Source organism: Oncorhynchus tshawytscha, linkage group LG01 (assembly GCF_018296145.1).
Source record: "Oncorhynchus tshawytscha isolate Ot180627B linkage group LG01, Otsh_v2.0, whole genome shotgun sequence".
Classification (NCBI taxonomy): domain Eukaryota; kingdom Metazoa; phylum Chordata; class Actinopteri; order Salmoniformes; family Salmonidae; genus Oncorhynchus; species Oncorhynchus tshawytscha.
The window spans coordinates 94278511-94300779 of NC_056429.1; the positions used below are offsets into that span (position 1 = coordinate 94278511).

Sequence of the window (22269 nt, forward strand, 5' to 3'; positions counted from 1 at the left end):
CAGTAGAACAGTATTTTAACAGGATTATTAAAAGTGAGCAGTCTTTACTTACTGGTAGTACAGTTAATCTTGATACAGTCTAGATGGGGGAGAACAGATGAGATGTCACATCATCCTTCATTATGACAGCTGCAGACAATGTTAAAGCAAAACAACCCACCCCTCTGGGGACGACACACGGACACAGGGACCACAGCATGATGCTCTCCACCATGGCCCTCTCCTCCTACACACCTGGCTGAGGTAAGAGTGACTGGGGTGTGGTAGGAAGAGCATGGCAACTACTACTTTACAATGCCAGTTATTTCTGTCAGCAAAGGGCCTTTCACAATGCTGTTATTTAGTCAATCACTAGGTTATATGTATGGCTGAACCAGAAAGCCTTGACTGACCAACCTATATGATCAACATGTGAATATTTTGAGTAGAAGATTTGTATTTTATTTAATTTGAAAAGTAACACAAACTAATTAACGTGAGGCAGATGTCACAATTAAACATTTCCTGGTTAAAAGTGCCAAATAAAATGGTGTCCTTGACAGAGGAGGTGGTTTAGTCTGTACAATAAGAGAGTATCAGAATATGGTCATGGTCAAGCTGGGCCACTCGGTAGGGATGCTGGGTGCTCTAACATCTTAGATGTAGGATGGGCCATTCAAAGACGCCATGCCTCAAATTGACAGCTGTCCTCTCTCTCAAAGCTGTGAAGAACAGTGGACTTTTTTTAACCAATTCAAAGAATTAGTACTGAATATAAGGCTTTTCTCACTGCACTACTACTACTACTACTACTACTACTACTACTACCACGAATGCTATCGCTACCGCTACTACCACTACTACCACTACTACTACTACTACTACCACGAATGCTATCGCTACCGCTACTACCACTACTACTACTACTACTACTACTACTACTACTACTACTACTACTACTACTACTACTACTACTACCACGAATGCTATCGCTACCGCTACTACCACTACTACCACTACTACTACTACTACTACTACTACTACTACTGCTACTACTACTACTACTACTACTACTACCACGAATGCTATCGCTACCGCTACTACCACTACTACTACTACTACTACTACTACTACTACTACTACTACTACTACTACTACCGCTACCGCTACTACCACTACTACCACTACTACTACTACCACTACTACTACTACTACCACTACTACTACGAATGCTATTGCTACCGCTACTATCACTACTACCACTACTACTACTACCACTACTACTACTACTACTACTACTACTACCAATACTATCACTACTACCACTACTACCACTACTATCAACACTATCAACACCGCTACTATCACTACTACTACTACTACTACTACTACTACTACTACTACTACTACTGGTACTACTACTACCACTGCTACTACTGCTACAGCTACATCACTACTATTACTTCTACTGCTACTACCACTACCAGTGTTACTAATACTGCAACTACTGCTACTAATAACATCTACTAATACTATGATGACTACTAGTACTACAGCTACTAACACTATTACTACTACAACCACTACTACTACACCTACTGACTAACGCTGCTACTACTACTAATACTAGTACTATCACTACCACTACTACTACTAATGCTAGCACTACTACTACTACTACTACTATGCTACTACTACTACTATCACTACTACATACTACTTCTACTACAACTACTACTACTACTACTATTACTACTACTACTACTACTATTAATAATAATATCACTCTCACTACTACTACTACTAATAATAATAATACTACCACTACTTACTGCTTCTTCTACTACTACTACTACTGACACTATCACTACTACTACTACTACTGCTACTGCTACCATTACTGACTACTGCTGCTACTGCTACGGCTACTGCTGCTACTACTACTTACTACTATTACTACTAGTGCTACAATTACTACAATTACGTCTACTGCTACTAACACTGCTAATGTTACTAATACTGCTATTACTGCTTCTAATATCGTCTTTAACTACTACTACTACTACTACTACTACTACTACTACCACTACTACAACTACAACTAATGTTACTAATACAGCTACTACTGCTACTAATAACTTATTATTCTAATACTACTACTACTACCGCTGCTACTAATACTACCACTACTATCACTACTGACTACTACTGCTACTGCTACTACTACTACTACCACTACTACTCATACTGCTACCACTACTACTACTGCCACTGCTACTACTGCTATTATCACTACTACCACTACTGCTACTACTACTGACTACTACTGCAACTACTACTACTAATACTACCACTACTATCACTACTACTCATACTAATACTACTACTTCTACTACTATTTGTACTAATACTACTACTATATCTTACTACAACTTCATTCCTACCATGTGGACCTAAATTTCTATTTCTACTACTTACCTGCAAATAGTATACGAACACTGCTAGTATTTTTGTATAACATGCTGTATGTGTATGCTGCTAAAGAACCACATATTGTTGTTGCTACACAGCCTCTCTAGCTTTCTCTCTCTATATGATTATACAGTGAGTCAGTATTGTGCTGTGAGAAGAGAGAACTGACCCAGACATCCTACCCAGGCGGCCCTGCCAGTCGTGTGTCGTCAACCACAGCAGAAAAGTGGTCGCAAACAGCCGAAGACCAACGCCAGCCAGCCCACACAGGGAATGCTTTAAAAAGAAAGAAGGGAGAGAGGCAGGAGAGAGGAGGGAGATAGAGGAGAGGGAGGAGGGATACCTAGCGATCTAAGGGTAAGGGGAACCGAGTAAAACTAAGTAAAGAAAGTATTAAAAGATGTCCCAAAAAAAAGGAAAAATGTAAACAAAATGTTTTTGTCTGTCATCATCAGATCAGATTTCAGAAGACATCTATGGTAACCATGGTGATATGGGTTGTCAGTCCTATAACCGTGGCAATTTTTTATTTTATTTTACCTTTATTTAACTAGGCAAGTCAGTTAAGAACAAATTCTTATTTTCAATGACAGGCTAGGAACAGTGGGTTGACTGCCTGTTCAGGGGCAGAATGACAGATTTGTAAATTGTCAGCTCGGGGATATGAACTTGCAACCTTTCAGTTACTAGTCCAACGCTCTAACCACAACCCCCTAACTACAACCCCGTGGGTTGTCAGCTCTGTAACAGTTGTGATGTCAGCCGCCTGTCAGTGTGAGGTGCTGTTGGGTGATGCGACAACAGGCTGCCCTGAGGTTGACATACCGGCAGAAAGTATTGAAAGTATTGCCAGAGTCTTGCCTTCTCCTGCTAAATGTCTCAATTTAGGGAGCCCAATTCTGTTTAGACTGTGGAAAATAGAAATAACTGGCTATGACATCCCACAGCCATGCTCTGTTTGGGAGATATCCAACCTTTTCAGTGACTGATTCTCTCCGTTGCTCCATGATGAGAGCAAATAGACATAAACAAAGGGCTCGCTCGCACGCACACACACACACACACACACACACACACACACACACACATAAACACACACACATAAATACACACACCACGCACGCACACACGCACACTCGACACACACACACACACCCACACACACACACATAAACCCACACACACACACACATAAACACACACACACACCACGCACGCACGCACACACGCACACTCGACACACACACACACACACACACACACACACACACACACACACACACACACACACACACACACACACACACACACACACACACACACACACATACATAAACACACGCACGCACACACACACACACATGCACACACACACATACACACACACATACACACACATACACACACACACACACACACACTATTTTCTTTCATTGTAGAATAATAGTGATGACCTCAAAACTATGAAATAACACATACAGGATAAAAAAAAGTGTTTAAAAAAATCTCAAAATGTTTTATATTTGAGATTCTTCAAAGTAGCCACCCTTTGCTTCGATGACAGCTTTGCTTCACCTGGAATGCATTTCCAACAGTCTTGAAGGAGTTCCCACATATGCTGAGCACTTGTTGGGTGCTTTTCCTTCACTCTGTGGTCCAACTCATCCCAAACCATCTCAATTGGGTTGAGGTCGGGTGAATGTGGAGGCCAGGTCATCTGATGCAGCACTCCATCACTCTCCTTCTTGGTCAAATAGCCCTGACACAGCCTGGAGGTGTGTTGGGTCATTGTTCTGTTGAAAAACAAATGATAGTCCCACTAAGACCAAACCAGATGTGATGTCGTTTCACTGCAGAATGCTGTGGTAGCCTGCTGGTTAAGTGTGCCTTGAATTCTAACTAAATCGCAGACAGTGTCACCAGCAAAGCACCCCCGCACCATAATGACTCCTCCTCCATGCTTTACGGTGGGAACCACACATGCAGAGATGATCCGTTCACCCACACCGTGTCTCACAAAGACACCATGGTTGGAACCAAAAATCTCCAATTTGGACTCCAGACCAAAGGACACATTTCCACCAGTCTAATGTTTATTGCAAGTGTTGCTTGGCCCAAGCAAGTCTCTTCTTATTATTGGTGTCAAGTACTGTTTTTTTGCAGCAGCAATTCGACCATGAAGGCCTGATTCACAGAGTCTCCTCTGAACAGTTGATGTTGAGATGTGTCTGTTGCTTGAAGTCTCTGAAGCATTTATTTGGGCTGCAATTTCTGAGGCGTGTATCTCAAATGAACTTATCCTCTGCAGCAGAGGTAACTCTGGGTCTTCCATTCCTGTGGCAGTCCTCATGAGAGCCAGTTTCATCATAGAGCTTGATGATTTTTACGGCAGCACTTGAACTAACTTTCAAAGTTCTTGAAATTTTAAATGATGGACTGTCATTTATCTTTACTTATTTGAGCTGTTCTTGCCATAATATGGACTTGGTCTTTTACCAAATATGGCCATCTTCTGTATACCACCCGTACCTTGTCACAACACAACTGATTGGCTCAAATACATTCAGAAGTAAAGACATTCCACAAATTAACGTTTAAGAAGGTACACCGGTTCATTGAAATGCATTCCAGGTGACTAACTCATGAAGCTGGTTGAGAGAATGCCAAGAGTGTGCAAAACTGTCATCTCCGCAAAGGGTGGCTATTTGAAGACTCTCAAATATAAAATATATTTTGATTTTATTAACATTTCATTTTTTTTGGTAACTACATGATTCCATATGTGTTATTTCATAGTGTTGATGTCTTCACTAATATTCTACAATGTAGAAAATAGTAAAAATAAAGAAAAACCCTTGAATGAGTAGGTGTTCTAAAACTTTTGACCGGTAGGGGATATATGCACACACACAGACACACACACAGACACATACACACAGACAAACACACACAGACACACACACATACATACACACACAAACAAAAAAAACACACACACATGCACACACATACACACACACAAATATATACTAACACACACAGACACACACACACATATACACACACAGGCACACACACACAGGCACACACCCAGGCACACACACACACACACACACACACACACACACACACACACACACACACACACACACACACACACACACACACACACACACACACACACACATACACGCAAATACACACACAAACACACATGCACAGACCCACATACACACACCCTCTGTTATCTCTATCACACTGAGAACTGGGAGTGTAGACAAAAGGCAAATGCCAGATCCCATTTTATACAACAATAAATATCCACATGGGCGGTTATTCTCCATTGTTTGTTTATCTATGCACTTCCATCACTCTATGAGCTACGTCCGGTAGCACATAAACAGCCGACCGGCGACGGGGTTCTAATTGAGCTCTGGGAAGTCTCGGTCGGTCTCCTCCTTCTTCTTCTTTTATTAACTCTTTTAGTACCTTGTCTTTTTACCAACTGTTGTGCTCTTTTTATGTATTATCTATTGATTAGATTTGCTACTTTACATCTATTCTGTAGTGTTGTGGAAGAGCTGCAAGTCAGTATTTCACTGCAGTGTTGATGAAGAGCTGCAAGTCAGCATTTCACTGTCGTGTTGATGAAGAGCTGCAAGTCAGCATTTCACTGTCGTGTTGATGAAGAGCTGCAAGTCAGCATTTCACTGTCGTGTTTACAGTGATGTGTACTGTGCATGTGACGAAAACACTTTGATTTGTCTGTGATGCCAATAAGGTTACAGAGGCAGTGGAGGGACCACACAGATATGTAATACACTCGAGTGTATGTGTGGTCCCTCCATAGACCAGCACAGTTCTAGAATGTGTTGACAATGGCAGCCATCTTGGTCAGGTCTATTTAGTTCTATGGGAGGGACAATATTAGATATTAGACATCACTTGTACCACTGTTACAGAGCACAGACTTCAGACCTGTGAGTGTAGAGGGCTTGGACAGGGCTGATAGGAGATGTAAGGAATAATCCAAATAAGTAAAGTCAGACAGGGTTGAAACTTACAGACAGGTCTGGTGTCTTCTGTCCACTAAGGGGTGAAGAGGGGACTAGCGCTAAATATTGAGAGCACCAAGGGGGACTGAAAGGAAGGTACCAGTATTTAGGGTTCAAGGCTATAATGGGATTCAGGGTTCCGGATTAAAGTGTCTGCACATTTTTATATATTAAATATTATATCTGGAGATTAGGGTTAGATAGAGTAATGTGTATATCTGGGGCTGGGGGGCAGTATGGGGGGCAGTTTGGGGCAGCGATCTGGCTGTAAGGGTTAGGGTGGGGCAGCGATCTGGGGGTAGGGTAGGGTGGGGTACAGGTGGAGTAGGACAGAAAGCATTCCCTGATGGGTCAGAACGACAGCGTGCTCATTTGGCAGTGAGCGGAGAGCCGCAGACTCTGGCCACTGAAGGGTTCAATACCATCCCCTTCTATTCAACATAACATACAGCATATCAATAGCTAACAGGGTAGCGTGTGAGTATAATATACACTGAACAAAAATATAAACGCAACATGTGAATTCTTGGTCCCATGTTTCATGAAATGAAATATGCATTAACAATATATATACTTTTGGACACAAATTTGTTTACATCCCTGTTAGTGAGCATTTCCCTGTTTGCCAAGATAATATATCCATCTAACAGGTAATGCATATCAAGAAGCTGATTAAACAACAGGAATATTTATATGTGTAAAAAAAACTTTTTGGGGGAAAAATTCATTCTTATTGGCTGGGCCTGGCTGCTCAGTGGTTGCCTGGCTGCCATGTGGGTGGGCCTATGCCATCCAAGGCCCACATATCACTGCATCCCTGCCTAGTCATGTGAAATCCCTAGATTAGGGCCTAATTAATTTTTTTCCAATTGACTGATTTCCTTATATGAACTGTAACGTCAGCAAATCTTAGAAATTGTTGCATGTTGCATTTAACTTTTTGTTCAGCATACTGTAGATGTAAGATAGAGAGAATGAGGGTCTGTTTCAGGATGAAGAGGGTGCGATGTGTGGGAAAGTATTATATGAAACCTGTGTAAAACTATGATCAATAAACCTATGTCAGCTTGCCTTCAGCAATGTGTTCACGTTACAGTATGTGCACAGTTTGGGATGCTTTTTGTGGTTATGTCATGTGATCCATAGGCTAGGTGCACCATTTGTGTTTTGTTGTAGCTGCTGTGGCATGAGGCTATACCGCGAGGCGCAGCATTACCTAGGTTGACTGTGAGGCGGACACGGCCAGTCTCCAGCTCCAGGCGCAGTGTGTCTGCGCTGTCACGTGAAGTTGTGGCCATCAGCACGCCGTATGCCCGTTGAGAACGGAACCGTAGCGACACGTCTTCAGCCTCCGTCTGCATCACCACCGGCATCTGGATCTTCATGAACTTACTGCCGTCATAACTCAGGATGGTCGCATCTGGGAAGAGGAGAGGGGGAGGGAGAGGGGAGGAGAGATAGGAAGGGCAAAATAGGAGATATAGGGAGGGGAGGAGAGATGGGGAGGGGAGGAGAGGAGAGATGGGGAGGAGAGATGGGGAGGAGAGGAGGGATAGGGAGGAGAGGAGAGATGGGGAGGAGAGGAGAGGAGGAGGGGGGGGGGGGGGGGAGGGAGAGGGGAGGGGAGAGGGGAGGGAGAGGAGGGATAGGGAGGAGAGGAGAGATGGGGAGGAGAGGAGAGGAGAGATGGGGAGGGGAGGAGAGGAGAGAGAGGAGAGGAGAGATGGGAGGATAAAGTGAGGAGAGATGGGAGGAGAAGAGAGGAGATAGAGAGGAGAGATGGGGAGGGGAGGGGAGGAGAGAGAGTGGAGAGATGGGGAGGGGAGGAGAGGAGAGAGAGAGGAGAGATGGGGAGGGGAGGAGAGGAGAGAGAGAGGAGAGATGGGGAGGGTAGGAGAGAGAGAGGAGAGATGGGGAGGGGAGGGGAGGAGAGATGGGGAGGGGAGGAGAGATGGGGAGGGGAGGAGAGGGGGAGGGGAGGAGAGGAGATAGAGAAATTAATACATTTTGAGGTATTTATTGCTAAATCTAAGTCAAGTCAAAATACTGCACTCAATATCAATTTAGCTTGACAATAAACATACTATTTTAAATATTGTAACTGAGATGTATTGTATTTTGATAAAGTAATAATGATTTCAGAGAAAATGGCAATTGATTTGGTTGTCAGTTTCCAAATATGTTGCAGTGTTATGGTAAATTCACATGAGGTTGGCGGTACCTTAATTGGGGAGAACGGGCTCATGGTAATGACAGAATCAGTGGAATGGTATCAAATACATCAAACACATTGTTTCCTGGTGTATGATGACATTCTATTTGCTCCGTTCCAGCCAATATTATGAGCCGTTCTCCCCTCAGCAGCCCCCTGTGTGTAAAATATTTTATTAAAACAGAAGGTTATATTTGCTAACACTCTTCAACACACACATGCACGCATGCACACACACACACTAACATACACACATACACGAGCACACGCATCCAACATGGTTATGTCTGTTGCTGCAATACTCTCAGGCCCAGATTCCCACCAACCAGTAAATATGAATGTGTATCCATACTGACAAGTGACAAGACCATGACTGAATTCATAAACAAAGGCTTCAGACTAGAGAGATTGGACCCGTATTACATGTCAGTCATTTAGCAGATGCTCTTATTCACAGAGACTTACAGGAGCAATTAGGGTTAACTGTCTTGCTCAAGGGCACATGGAAACAGCAACATTTCGTTAGGCTACCTGCCTGCTTACGTGACACGGTTAAATAGTCCTGTAGGGTAGTGAAGTCAGAGTAAAATCACCATTAATCACCACTATTCTAAAGGTGTGCACCATTCCTTACCCAGGACCTTGGGTATGAAGACAGTGAAAAGGATTTTATATGATGTCAAATACTATGTGAACCCACATATCAGTTCTCTCTACAGTGATTCTGGGCAGATTGTTTACCACTGAGAGAAGAGGGTGTAACAACATCCCCAATTACCAGACAAACCACAACCTTATAACACAACCATTAGGGCCACAGACAAGACAGACAGACAGAAGACAGATAGACAGTCCTGCAATTCTACACTTTTTGACATGTGGTGGAGAAAAGTTTTGCAATTTTAAAACTCATTTCATGCAATTCTACTCATTTTGCCTTGGGGCAGAGAACAATTTTTTTTTTTTAATATTCTGTGGACAGATTCATTTACAGTTGAATAGTTTGAAAGGAACACACAAGACTATGTGTGGAGAAAAAAAGGCACAGCACACCAACATCAAAACCTCATCCTAACTGTAAAGTCTGGTGGAGGGAGCATCATGGTTTGGGGCTGCTTTGCTGACTCAGGGCCTGGACAGCTTGCTAATATCGACGGAAAAATGAATTCCCAAGTTTATCAAGACATTTTGCAGGAGAATGTCAGGCTATCTGTCTGCCAATTGAAGCTCAACAGAAGTTGAGTGATGCAACTGGACAACAACACAAAACACAGAAGTTAATCAACAACAGAATGGTTTTAACAGAAGAAAATACATCTTCTGGAGTGGCCAAGTCATAGTCCTGACCTTCTGGAGTGGCCCAGTCAGAGTCCTGACCTTCTGGAGTGGCCCAGTCAGAGTCCCGACCTTCTGGAGTGGCCCAGTCAGAGTCCTAACCTTCTGGAGTGGCCAAGTCAGAGTCCTGACCTTCTGGAGTGGCCCAGTCAGAGTCCTGACCTTCTGGAGTGGCCCAGTCAGAGTCCTGACCTTCTGGAGTGGCCCAGTCAGAGTCCTAACCTTCTGGAGTGGCCAAGTCAGAGTCCTGACCTTCTGGAGTGGCCCAGTCAGAGTCCTGACCTTCTGGAGTGGCCCAGTCAGAGTCCTGACCTTCTGGAGTGGCCCAGTCAGAGTCCTGACCTTCTGGAGTGGCCCAGTCAGAGTCCTAACCTCAAACCGATTGAGATGCTGTGGCATGATCTCAAGAGAGCAGTTCACACCAGACATCCCAGGAATATTGCTGATCTGAAACAGTTTTGTAAAGAGTAATGGTCCAGAATACCTCCTGACCATTGTGCAGGTCTGATCCGCAACTACAGAAAACGTTTGGTTGAGGTTATTGCTGGCAAAGGAGGGTAAACCAGTTATTAACTCCAAGGGATCACAAACTTTTTGCACCCTGCACTGTGAATATTTACACAGTGTGTTCAAAAAAGGCATGAAAACGTATACTTGTTAGTGTGTTATTAGTTTAAGCAGACTGTGTTTGTCTATTGTTGTGACCTAGATGAAGCTCAGATAAATTGTTATGACCAATTTATGCAGAAATCCAGGCATTTCCAAGGGGTTCACATAATTATTCTTGCTAATGTATGTACAGTTGAAGTCAGAGTTTTACATACACCTCAGCCAAATACATTTAAACTCAGTTTTTCACAAATCCTGACATTTAATCCTAGTAAACATGCCCTGTCCTAGGTCAGTTAGGATCACCACTTTATTTTAAGAATGTGAAATATCGGAATAATAGTAGAGAAAATGATTTATTTCAGCTTTTATTTCTTATATCACATTCTCAGTTGGTCAGAAGTTTACATACACTCAATTAGTATTTGGTAGCTTTGCCTTTAAGTTGTTTAACTTGGATCAAACATTTCGGGTAGCCTTCCACAAGCTTCCCATAATAAGTTGGGTGAATTTTGGCCCATTCCTCTGGACAGAGCTGGTGTAACTGAGTTGGGTGTGTAGGCCTCCTTGCTCGCACACACTTTTTCAGTTCTGCACACAAAATTTCTATAGGATTGAGCTCAGGGCTTTGTGATGGCCACTCTAATACCTTGACGTTGTTGTCCTTAAGCCATTTTGCCACAACTTTGGAAGTAAGCTCGGGGTCATTGTCCATTTGGAAGACCCATTGACGACCAAGCTTTATCTTCCTGACTGATGTCTTGTGATGTTGCTTCAATATATCCACATCATTTTCCCCCCTCATGAGCCATCTATTTTATGAAGTGCACCAGTCCCTCCTGCAGCAAATCACCCCACAACATGATGCTGCCACCCCCGTGCATCACAGTTGGGATGGTGTTCTTCGGCTTGCAAGCCTCCCCATTTTTCCTCCAAACATAAAGATGGTCATTATGGCCAAACAGTTCTAATTTTGTTCCATCAGACCAAAGGACATTTCTCAAAAAAATAGGACATTTGTGTCCATGTGCAGTTGCAAACCGTAATGTGGCTTTTTTATGGTGGTTTTGGAGCAGTGGCTTCTTCCTTGCTGAGCGGCCTTTCAGGTTATGTCGATATAGGACTCGTTTTACTGTGGATATAGATACTTTTGTACCGGTTTCCTCCAGCATCTTCACAAGGACCTTTGCTGATGTTCTGTGATTGATTTGCACTTTTCGCACCAAAGTACGTTCATCTCTTGTAGACAAAACGCGTCTCCTTCCTGAGCGGTATGACGGCTGCCTGGTCCCATTGTGTTTATACTTGCATACTATTGTTTGTACAGATGAACGTGGTACCTTCAGGCGTTTGGAAATTGCTCCCAAGGATGAACCAGACTTGTGGAGGTCTACACATTTTCTTCTGAGGTCTTGGCTAATTTCTTTTCACTTTCCCATGATGACACGAAAAGAGTCACTGAGTTTGAAGGTAGGCCTTGAAATACATCCACAGGTACACCTCCAATTGACTCAAATTATGTCAATTAGCCAATCAGAAGCTTCTAAAGCCATGAAATCATTTTCTGGAATTTTCCAAGCCGTTTAAAGGCACAGTCAACTTAGTGTATGTAAACTTCTGACCCACTGGAATTGTGATACAGTGAATTATAAGTGAAATAATTTGTCTGTAAACAATTGTTGAAAACATTACTTATGTCATGCACAAAGTAGATGTCCTAACCGACTTGCCAATACTATAGTTTGTTAACAAGACATTTGTGGAGTGGTTGAAAAACGAGTTTTAATGACTCCAACCTAAGTGTATGTAAACTTCCGACTTGAACTGTTTGTCCTATGTAGTCCACTACTTTTGAAAGGGCTTGTGTCAATCATAGTGCACTAAATAGGCAGTAGGGTGTTGTGTGGGACGTGGCCCAGGACAGTATAGTCTCTGTTGAGATGCGTACAACAGCCTGTCAGGCAGCGAGCAGGGTAAATTAGAAATGCTCCGAACGAAGTGGAAATAACTTGTCAGACATGGGATAGAATCATTATCTAATGCAAAGTGAGTACTTGTCCAAAATCCAATGGTGGAGCAGCACTCATTTATTTTAATGGCACACAACCATGTTTAATATCAAAATAAAGCAGGGGGAGATTGAACAAAGCAGGGGGAGATTGAATAAAGCAGGGGAGATTGAATAAAGCAAGGGAGATTGAACAAAGCAGGGGAGATTGAATAAAGCAGGGGAGATTGAATAAAGTAGGGGATATTGAATAAAGCAGGGGAGATTGAATAAAGCAGGGGAGATTGAATAAAGCAGGGGAGATTGAATAAAGCAGGGGGAGATTGAATAAAGCAGGGGATATTGAATAAAGCACGGGGAGATTGAATAAAGCAGGGGAGATTGAATAAAGCAGGGGATATTGAATAAAGCAGGGGGAGATGGAATAATGTAGGGGATATTGAATAATGTATGGGATATTGAATAAAGCAGGGGATATTGAATAAAGTAGAGGGAGATTGAATAATGTAGGGGGATATTGAATAAAGCAGGGGGAGATTGAATAAAGTAGGGGATATTGAATAAAGCAGGGGATATTGAATAAAGCAGGGGAGATGGAATAATGTAGGGGGATATTGAATAATGTATGGGATATTGAATAAAGCAGGGGATATTGAATAAAGCAGGGGATATTGAATAAAGCAGGGGAGATGGAATAAAGCAGGGGATATTGAATAAAGCAGGGGAGATGGAATAATGTAGGGGGATATTGAATAAAGCAGGGGAGATTGAACAAAGCAGGGGAGATTGAATAAAGCAGGGGGAGATTGAATAAAGTAGGGGGATATTGAATAAAGCAGGGGAGATTGAATAAAGCAGGGGAGATTCAATAAAGCAGGGGAGATTGAATAAAGCAGGGGAGATTGAATAAAGCAGGGGGATATTGAATAAAGCAGGGGTGATTGAATAAAGCAGGGGAGATTGAATAAAGCAGGGGAGATGGAATAAAGCAGGGGAGATGGAATAAAGCAGGGGATATTGAGTAAAGCAGGGGATATTGAATAAAGTAGAGGGAGATTGAATAATGTAGGGGATATTGAATAAAGCAGGGGAGATTGAATAAAGTAGGGGATATTGAATAAAGCAGGGGGATATTGAATAAAGCAGGGGAGATGGAATAATGTAGGGGGATATTGAATAATGTAGGGGATATTGAATAAAGCAGGGGATATTGAATAAAGCAGGGGATATTGAATAAAGCAGGGGAGATTGAATAAAGCAGGGGATATTGAATAAAGCAGGGGGAGATTGAATAAAGCAGGGGATATTGAATAATGTATGGGGATATTGAATAAAGCAGGGGGAGATGGAATAAAGCAGGGGGAGATGGAATAAAGCAGGGGATATTGAATAAAGCAGGGGATATTGAATAATGTAGGGGATATTGAATAAAGCAGGGGAGATTGAATAAAGCAGGGGAGATGGAATAAAGCAGGGGATGTTGAATAAAGCAGGGGATATTGAATAATGTAGGGGATATTGAATAAAGCAGGGGGATATTGAATAAAGCATGGGGAGATTGAATAAAGCAGGGGGATATTGAATAATGTAGGGGGAGATTGAATAAAGTAGGGGGATATTGATTCTCGCTGTTTTGTAAGTGTGTGTGTGTGTTCTATGAAAGACTGATAAGCCCCCAACATTTACACTAATGAATTAACCTATGCGAGTCTACTCTCGTCACAAAACATATCAACTCAGCAAAAAAAGCGTCTATTTTCAGCAAACTTAACATGTGTAAATATTTGTATGACCATAACAAGATTCAACAACAGACATAAACTGAACAAGTTCCACAGACATGTGACCAACAGAAATGGAATAACGTGTCCCTGAACAAAAGGGGGGGGGGGTTCAAATCAAAAGCAACAGTCAGTATCTGGTGTGGCCACCAGCTGCATTAAGTACTGCAGTGCATCTCCTCCTAATGGACTGCCCCAGGTTTTCCAGTTCTTACTGTGAGATGTTAACCCACTCTTCCACCAAGGAACCTGCAAGTTTCCGCACATTTCTGTGGGGAATGGCCCTAGCCCTCACCATCCGATCCAACAGGTCCCAGACGTGCTCAATGGGATTGAGATCCTGGATCTTCGCTGGCTTGGCAGAACACTGACCTTCCTGTCTTGCAGTAAATCACAAACAGTGATCCAGCAGTATGGTTGGTGGCATTGTCATGCTGGAGGGTCATGTCAGGATGAACCTGCAGGAAGGGTACCACATGAGGGAGGATGATGTCTTTCCTTTAATGCACAGAGTATAGATTGCCTGCAATGACAACAAGCTCTGCCCGATGATGCTGTAACACACTGCCCGAGACCATGACGGACCCTCCATCTCCAAAATAGATCCCGCTCTAGAGTACAGGCCTCAGTGTAACACTCATTCCTTCAACGATAAACACAAATCCGACCATCACCCCTGTTGAGACAAAACCGCGACACATCAGTGAAGAGCACATTTTGCCAGTCCTGTCTTGTCCAGCGACGGTAGGTTTGTGCCCATAGCCGCAGTTGTTGCCGGTGATGTCTGGTGAGGACCTGCCATATAACAGGCCTACAAGCCCTGTTCGGATGCACTAATCCGCTGCAGGTGTTGTTACACGTGGTCTGCTACTGCGAGGATTATCAGCTGTCCGTCCTGTCTCCCTGTAGCGCTGTCTTAGGCGTCTCACAGTACGGACATTACAATGTATTGCCCTGGCCACATCTTCAGTCCATTTTCACGCAGATGAACAGGGACCCTAGGCATCTTTCTTGTGGTGTTTTTCAGAGTCAGTAGAAAGGCCTCTTTAGTGTCCTACGTTTTCCAAACAGTGACCTTAATTGCCTACCGTGTGTAAGCTGTTAGTGTCTTAACGACGGTTTCACAGGTGCATGTTCATTAATTGTTTATGGTTCATTGAACAAGCATGGGAAACAGTGTTTAAACCCTTTACAATGAAGATCTGTGAAGTTATTTGGATTTCTACAAATTATCTTTGAAAGACAAGGTCCTGAAAAAGGGCCGTTTCTTTTTTTGCCTAGTTAGTTATCTTGGACATAAGTTTAATGTTGCTGGCGAGTGGGGGGAACAAGTTGAGGAGCTTTTCTATCAGTATTCATCCAGGCTTGACATGATTGACACTTACCCTCTGCCTGTGGTCATGAAGCTAGAGGCTGTGAGAAAAGTGGTCCTAGCAAAGATTCAACATCTGTTTGCAAATGTGCATATCCCACATAAGTTTCTGGAGGAAATTAATAACAAAATTGTTGAAGTAGTAAAAAGTGTTTATGGTTAAACCAATACAACACGTGGCATGGTCTTCCTTAGTCAAAGACAGGGGGGTTTAGGTGTCCCAAATATCCAGTGTATTTACACTGCTACCAAACTGACTCACCTGTTGAACATGCTCAACAGTGATGATGTGACAGTTAAGGAGTTAGCCAGAGCTTTCCTCCTTCTTAACCTACGGAGGAGGACGGTTCCACTGGTCATGGACACTGAGAACAACTTCCTGGGCTTCAGGAGGAAGGCCAATGGAAAATTGGAGACTCGTGCCGTGGTCTTTGTAGTCTGGACCGGCTGGCTGGACCTCAACGACCTGTGTACCGGACTAGAGCTCAGGTGGACAACGACTGATATGGAAACTGAGCCAGTGACGGCCTCTGATGCAGTTGTGGCAGATCGCAGTGTTGTTGTGGAGACTTCTGTCACCCATGATGGAACATCTCATCCTATATCCAGGACAACACTCCTTGGTATCAGAGAAATGCAGCAATTGCAACACTGGACTGGCCTGTGGCTGCAGGGGAAACTCGCTGCTCTGGACTTTGCTGACAAATCTGTCTCCCATTCCATGTACCAGAAAGATGCCGTTGGCGAGGAAATTCTCACCTTTAGGCGAGGCTACAATCTCTGGCACCCTGCAAATCATGACACATTATATATTTTACAATTGTATTTTTATTTAACCTTTATTAAACTAGACAAGTTAGGTAATTAAGATTTGTATTTACAATGATGGCCTAACCCGGCCAAACCCTCCCCTAACCCCAATGAACTCCATTACATGAGTCAAATGGGCTCCTGAGTGGCACAGTGGTCTAAGACACTGTATATCACTGCAGTACCTGGTTCGAATCCAGGCTGCATCACTTCCGGCTGTGATTGGGAGCCCCATAGGGTGGTGCAGTTGGCCCAGCATTGCTGGGGGTAGGCTGTCGTTGAAAAAAAATAAAAATTCTTAACTCTTCTTGCCCATATTGTGACAAGGATTTGTACAGTGCAAGATATGACCACCTTGTTGACCTGATAGCCAGCGAGGTCGGACAAGAAGTCTCACCAACAGCACAGATGCATTAACAGTGTGTGTAAGGGGAAGCTAGTTTGATGTTGATGATGCTGTGTGGGGACAAGGGGGACATGGCTGAGGCCATTCTATTCCCCCACACCTCCCTTCATCAGGGCCGATCCACCGAATTACAGTCGACAGGGGATTTGGAGAAGTATATGTTCAACATCTGTAACAAACAGAACCCTGTCTCTGAATATCTTGTGTGTCCAGTCTTCTGTACTTCTCCATATACCTGTCTCTGAATATCTTAACGTACACTACTCAGGAAGTGGAGTGTAGACAGAATGGCTGGTAAATGAAGAGAAGATAGAAACAACCTGCAAACTTGGGAGAGAGAGAGAGGAGGAGGATGAGAGAGAGCGAGAGAGAGAGTCGGGGGACAAAGACATGCTAAAACATGTTTGTTTTTTAAATCTATCATTATAACAACAATGGAGGGATTGATGGAAACATGGAGAGGCATGGAGAACATTGCCAGTTCCAAGGCCAGAGAGATAGCTATCATCCTGGGACAAAATCTAATGTGGCCCTCCCCCTGCTTGGAGTCTCTTAAATCAAGCTTTATCAGAGCCCTGCTGTCTGCTACTGTAGGATACCACATGCAGGATAGGGCACTGTCATGTTCACTCACTGTAGAGGGGAGAACACTGACCAACCAAACACACACACACACACACACACACAAACTGTGCAACTAACAACACAAATCAACACACACACAAACTGTACAAAAAGCACAGTGTTCGTATCGCACACACGCACGGATACACACACACACTGTTAATATCATCACGTACAAAATTAAATGAAATACACTGCTGACCAATAACACATAACCTAGAGAGTGGCTGTGCATGTGCGTGTAATGTCTTTATCTGAAAAGAATAGAGTATATTCCAAAGATGTGACCATGTCACAATTTAGCAAGTTTCGAGTCTTAATCTTAGAGTCTCATGTCAAGTCTCAAGTACCAGAGCTCAAGTCAAGTCCCTAAATGTGGGTTTCGCTTCCCCAAGTCAATGGTTAATTGTTTTACACCATTTTCAATTCACTAGGCCTACTAGTATATTACATAGACCTCCATAATACACTTCCCAGATCAGGAAATAACGTTTTTTTAAAAATCAACAATACGAATAGAAAGGCAATCCAAATGATGATTTACAGTTAGTGTTGCTAGTACAGTTTGACTGACATTGTGCAATCTCCAAGTGTTGTTGTTTCCCCCCCGCAGTACATGCGTGTTGAGAGGCCTGTGGTTGGCTGAGAATAAACATTCCCCCAAACCTCTTGCTTAGAGTGACAAGTATGGAAAATATAGTACAGTGCTCTATAATATAGAACATTGCTCTATAATATAGAACAGTGCTCTATAATATAGGGCAGTGGTCTATCATATAGTACAGTGCTATATAATATAGAACAGTGCTCTATAATATAGGACAGTGGTCTATAATATAGAACAGTGGTCTAGCAGAGGGAACACCCCCCTATCCCCTTATCCACATCAATGGAACAGTAGTGGAGAGGGTAGTAAGTTTTAAGTTCCTCAGCGTACACATCACAGACAAACTGAATTGGTCCACCCACACGGACAGCATCGTGAAGAAGGCGCAGCAGCGCCTCTTCAACCTCAGGAGGCTGAAGAAATTTGGCTTGTCACCAAAAGCAATCACAAACTTCTACAGATGCACAAACGAGAGCATCCTGTTGGGCTGTATCACCACCTGGTACGGCAACTGCTCCACCCACAACCGTAAGGCTCTCCAGGGGGTAGTGAGGTCTGCACAACGCATCACCGGGGGCAGACTACCTGCCCTCCAGGACACCTACACCACCAGATGTTACAGGAAGGCCATAAAGATCATCAAGGACAACAACCACCCGAGCCACTGCCTGTTCACCCCGCTATCATCCAGAAGGCGAGGTCAGTACAGGTGCATCAAAGCTGGGACCGAGAGACTGAAAAACAGCTTCTATCTCAAGGCCATCAGACTGTTAAACAACCACCACTAACATTGAGTGGCTGCTGACAAAACACTGACTCAACTCCAGCCACTTTAAAAATGGGAATTGATGGGTATTGATGTAAAATATATCACTAGCCACTTTAAACAATGCTACTTAATATAATGTTTACATACCCTACATTATTTATCTCATATGTATACGTATATACTGTACTCTATATCATCTACTGCATCTTTATGTAATACATGTATCACTAGCCACTTTAAACTATGCCACTTTGTTTACATACTCATCTCATATGTATATACTGTACTCGATACCATCTACTGCATCTTGCCTATGCCGCTCTGTACCATCACTCATTCATATATCTTTATGTACATATTCTTTATCCCTTTACACTTGTGTGTATAAGGTAGTAGTTTTGTAATTGTTAGCTAGATTACTCGTTGGTTATTACTGCATTGTCGGAACTAGAAGCACAAGCATTTCGCTACACTTGCATTAACATCTGCTATCCATGTGTATGTGACAAATAAAATTTGATTTGATTTGATTTAGGACAGTCTATAATATAGGACAATGGTCTATAATATAGGACGGTGCTCTATTTTTACCTTTGCCTGGCGAAGCGTCGCTAGACAGAAAATAATTTAACGGTCAATTCCCATATAACCCAATGTGAGAGGAAAGTGGTGCTGCTCTTCTGGGAAATCTAAGTATCTAGTATTACAGCTCTCGTCCAAGTCTTTAGTATTACAGCTCTAGTACAAGTCTCTAGTATTACAGCTCTAGTACACGTCTCTAGTATTACAGCTCTAGTCAAAGTCTCTAGTATTACAGCTCTCGTCTAAGTCTCTAGTATTACAGCTCTCGTCCAAGTCTCTAGTATTACAGCTCTCGTACAAGTCTCTAGTATTACAACACTCGTCCAAGTCTCTAGCATTACAGCTCTCATTTCAATGAAACATAGATGCTCTAGTCCAAGTTAAGTCCCTAGTCATAGATGCTCCAGTCCAAGTCGAGTGTTTTTATTTTTGCGACTTGTGTCCAAGTCACGTGACTCGAGCCCACATCTCTGGTGTATGTGTACGGGCCTGCGTAACTGTCTCTCTGTCTCTCTGTGCATGTTTGATTGTCTGCCTGTACTTGCCAAACTGTTATTTTCTCTTGTCTGGGGGTCCTTTCATGTTTAGGAGTTGATGTGTCTCTCTCTCCGTCACGCTACCAATCCAGCCTCTCACACAGACACACACCAATGCACAAACACACATACACATACACTCTGTGTTATCCAAAAAGTCTGTCATCGCCCATTAGGTGATATGTGCCTGCACTGCTCTTTCCCTACAATCTGAGAACACACAAAGACAGTCTACATCTTCCCTACCATCTGGGAACCCACCTCCACCCTCCACACTCTCTCTGATACAACAGTATTTTGGTTAATTAGCAAATGGAACTTCAGGGGGGAGTACATTTAGTAGGCGTGCAGGAGTACATTTAGTATGAGTTCTGGAGGACATTTAGTATGAGTTCTGGAGGACATTTAGTATGAGTTCTGGAGGACATTTAGTATGTGTTAACAGGGACATTTAGTATGCGTTCACGAGGACATTTGATATATGTTCAGGAGGACATTTGGTATGTGTTCAGGAGGACATTTAGTATGTGTTCACGGGGACATTGAGTATCCGTTCAGGAGTACATTTAGTATGCGTTCAGGAGTACATTTAGTATGCGTTCAGGATTACATTTAGTATGCATGCAGGAGGACATTTAGTATGCGTTCAGGAGAACATTTAGTATGTGTTCAGGAGGACGTTTAGTATGCGTTCAGGAGTACATTTTGTATGCTTTCAGGAGTACATTTAGTATGCATTCAGAAGGACATTTGGTATGCGTTCAGGAGGACATTTAGTATGCGTTCAGGAGGACATTTAGAATGTGTTCAGGAGGACATTTAGGATGCGTTCAGGAGGACATTTAGGATCCGTTCAGGAGGACATTTAGAATGTGTTCAGGAGGACATTTAGGATGCGTTCAGGAGGACCTTTAGGATGCGTTCAGGAGGACATTTAGGATGCGTTCAGGAGGACATTTAGAATGTGTTCAGGAGGACATTTAGGATGCGTTCAGGAGGACCTTTAGGATGCGTTCAGGAGGACATTTAGGATCCGTTCAGGAGGACATTTAGAATGTGTTCAGGAGGACATTTAGGATGCATTCAGAAGGACATTTAGGATGCGTTCAGGAGGACATTTAGGATGCGTTCAGGAGGACATTTAGAATGTGTTCAGGAGGACATTTAGGATGCGTTCAGGAGGACATTTAGGATGCGTTCAGGAGGACATTTAGGATCCGTTCAGGAGGACATTTAGAATGTGTTCAGGAGGACATTTAGGATGCGTTCAGGAGGACCTTTAGGATGCGTTCAGGCCGGGAAGGAAAACATAGCTTTGTCTGCTTAACCCTCCTATTATGTTACGTGTCAATTTGACCCACTTACAAATTTGAGTTGTCTAAAATACTAGTTAACCTCTCTTTCAACCTAACTTCAAAATGTGGACAGTGATGTGTTGTGGAATATCTGTGTAGATTGTGTATACAAGCATGATATTGTGGGTCATTTTGACCCGGAGGATTTCATGTGTATAGATATTTGCACTGGTCCAAAATAAAAACATGTCTTTGAAGTATTTTGATTTGACTGGTTCTGGTTGCACTTTATTAATTATGTTTGGGTGAAAAGGAGCTTTCCCAAGCTTCTCCTTCGCACTGAGCGGCAGATCTCTGACACAGACACTCCAAAATGAGCTTCAAACAGAAAATGATTGTTTCTAAGAAACAAATCATGAATTCTTAAATATAGTTTTTTAAATCAAATGTTCTTGTTATTTCTTCTTTCTGAAAGTCTCACAAAATAAAGTTTGGGCTGTTTTTACTTGATTCTTTGTCTGTCTTGAGTGTGTTTAAACTGTGCGGGTCATTTTCTTTTCCAGCAAACACAAGGGTTAATTAAAATATTCTATTCAAAGTGGGTGTGTGGTCTCTGTGTATTTATCCACCAGGTGGTAAAGTACACCATGCATGAAAAAGTGAGGACTAGGCACACACACATACACACTGGCTCCAGTTTACAATCTGGAGACGTCAAAACAGCTGGCAGTGTGCCAGGGTGGATCCCACGTTCCGTCTGTAAGAACCACCACTCAGTCTCCAACTAGTCAGCCTACAGTGTCTTCAGATTATAGGG

General features: G+C 42.8%; 1 protein-coding gene across 3 annotated transcripts in view; it reads right to left on the reverse strand.

Annotated features, from left to right (window-relative positions):
• The window catches only part of LOC112260173 (neurexin-1a), a 495882-nt gene that overhangs the window by 431255 nt on the left and 42358 nt on the right, over window positions 1–22269 (reverse strand). For all 3 annotated transcript variants that reach the window (XM_042327452.1, XM_042327447.1, XM_042327443.1), the window contains exons 3-4: window positions 7723–7926; window positions 53–79 (exon numbers count right to left, since the gene is read on the reverse strand). In XM_042327452.1, the coding sequence (XP_042183386.1) occupies window positions 53–79; window positions 7723–7926 (231 nt within the window). The remainder of the gene's footprint in view (window positions 1–52; window positions 80–7722; window positions 7927–22269) is intronic.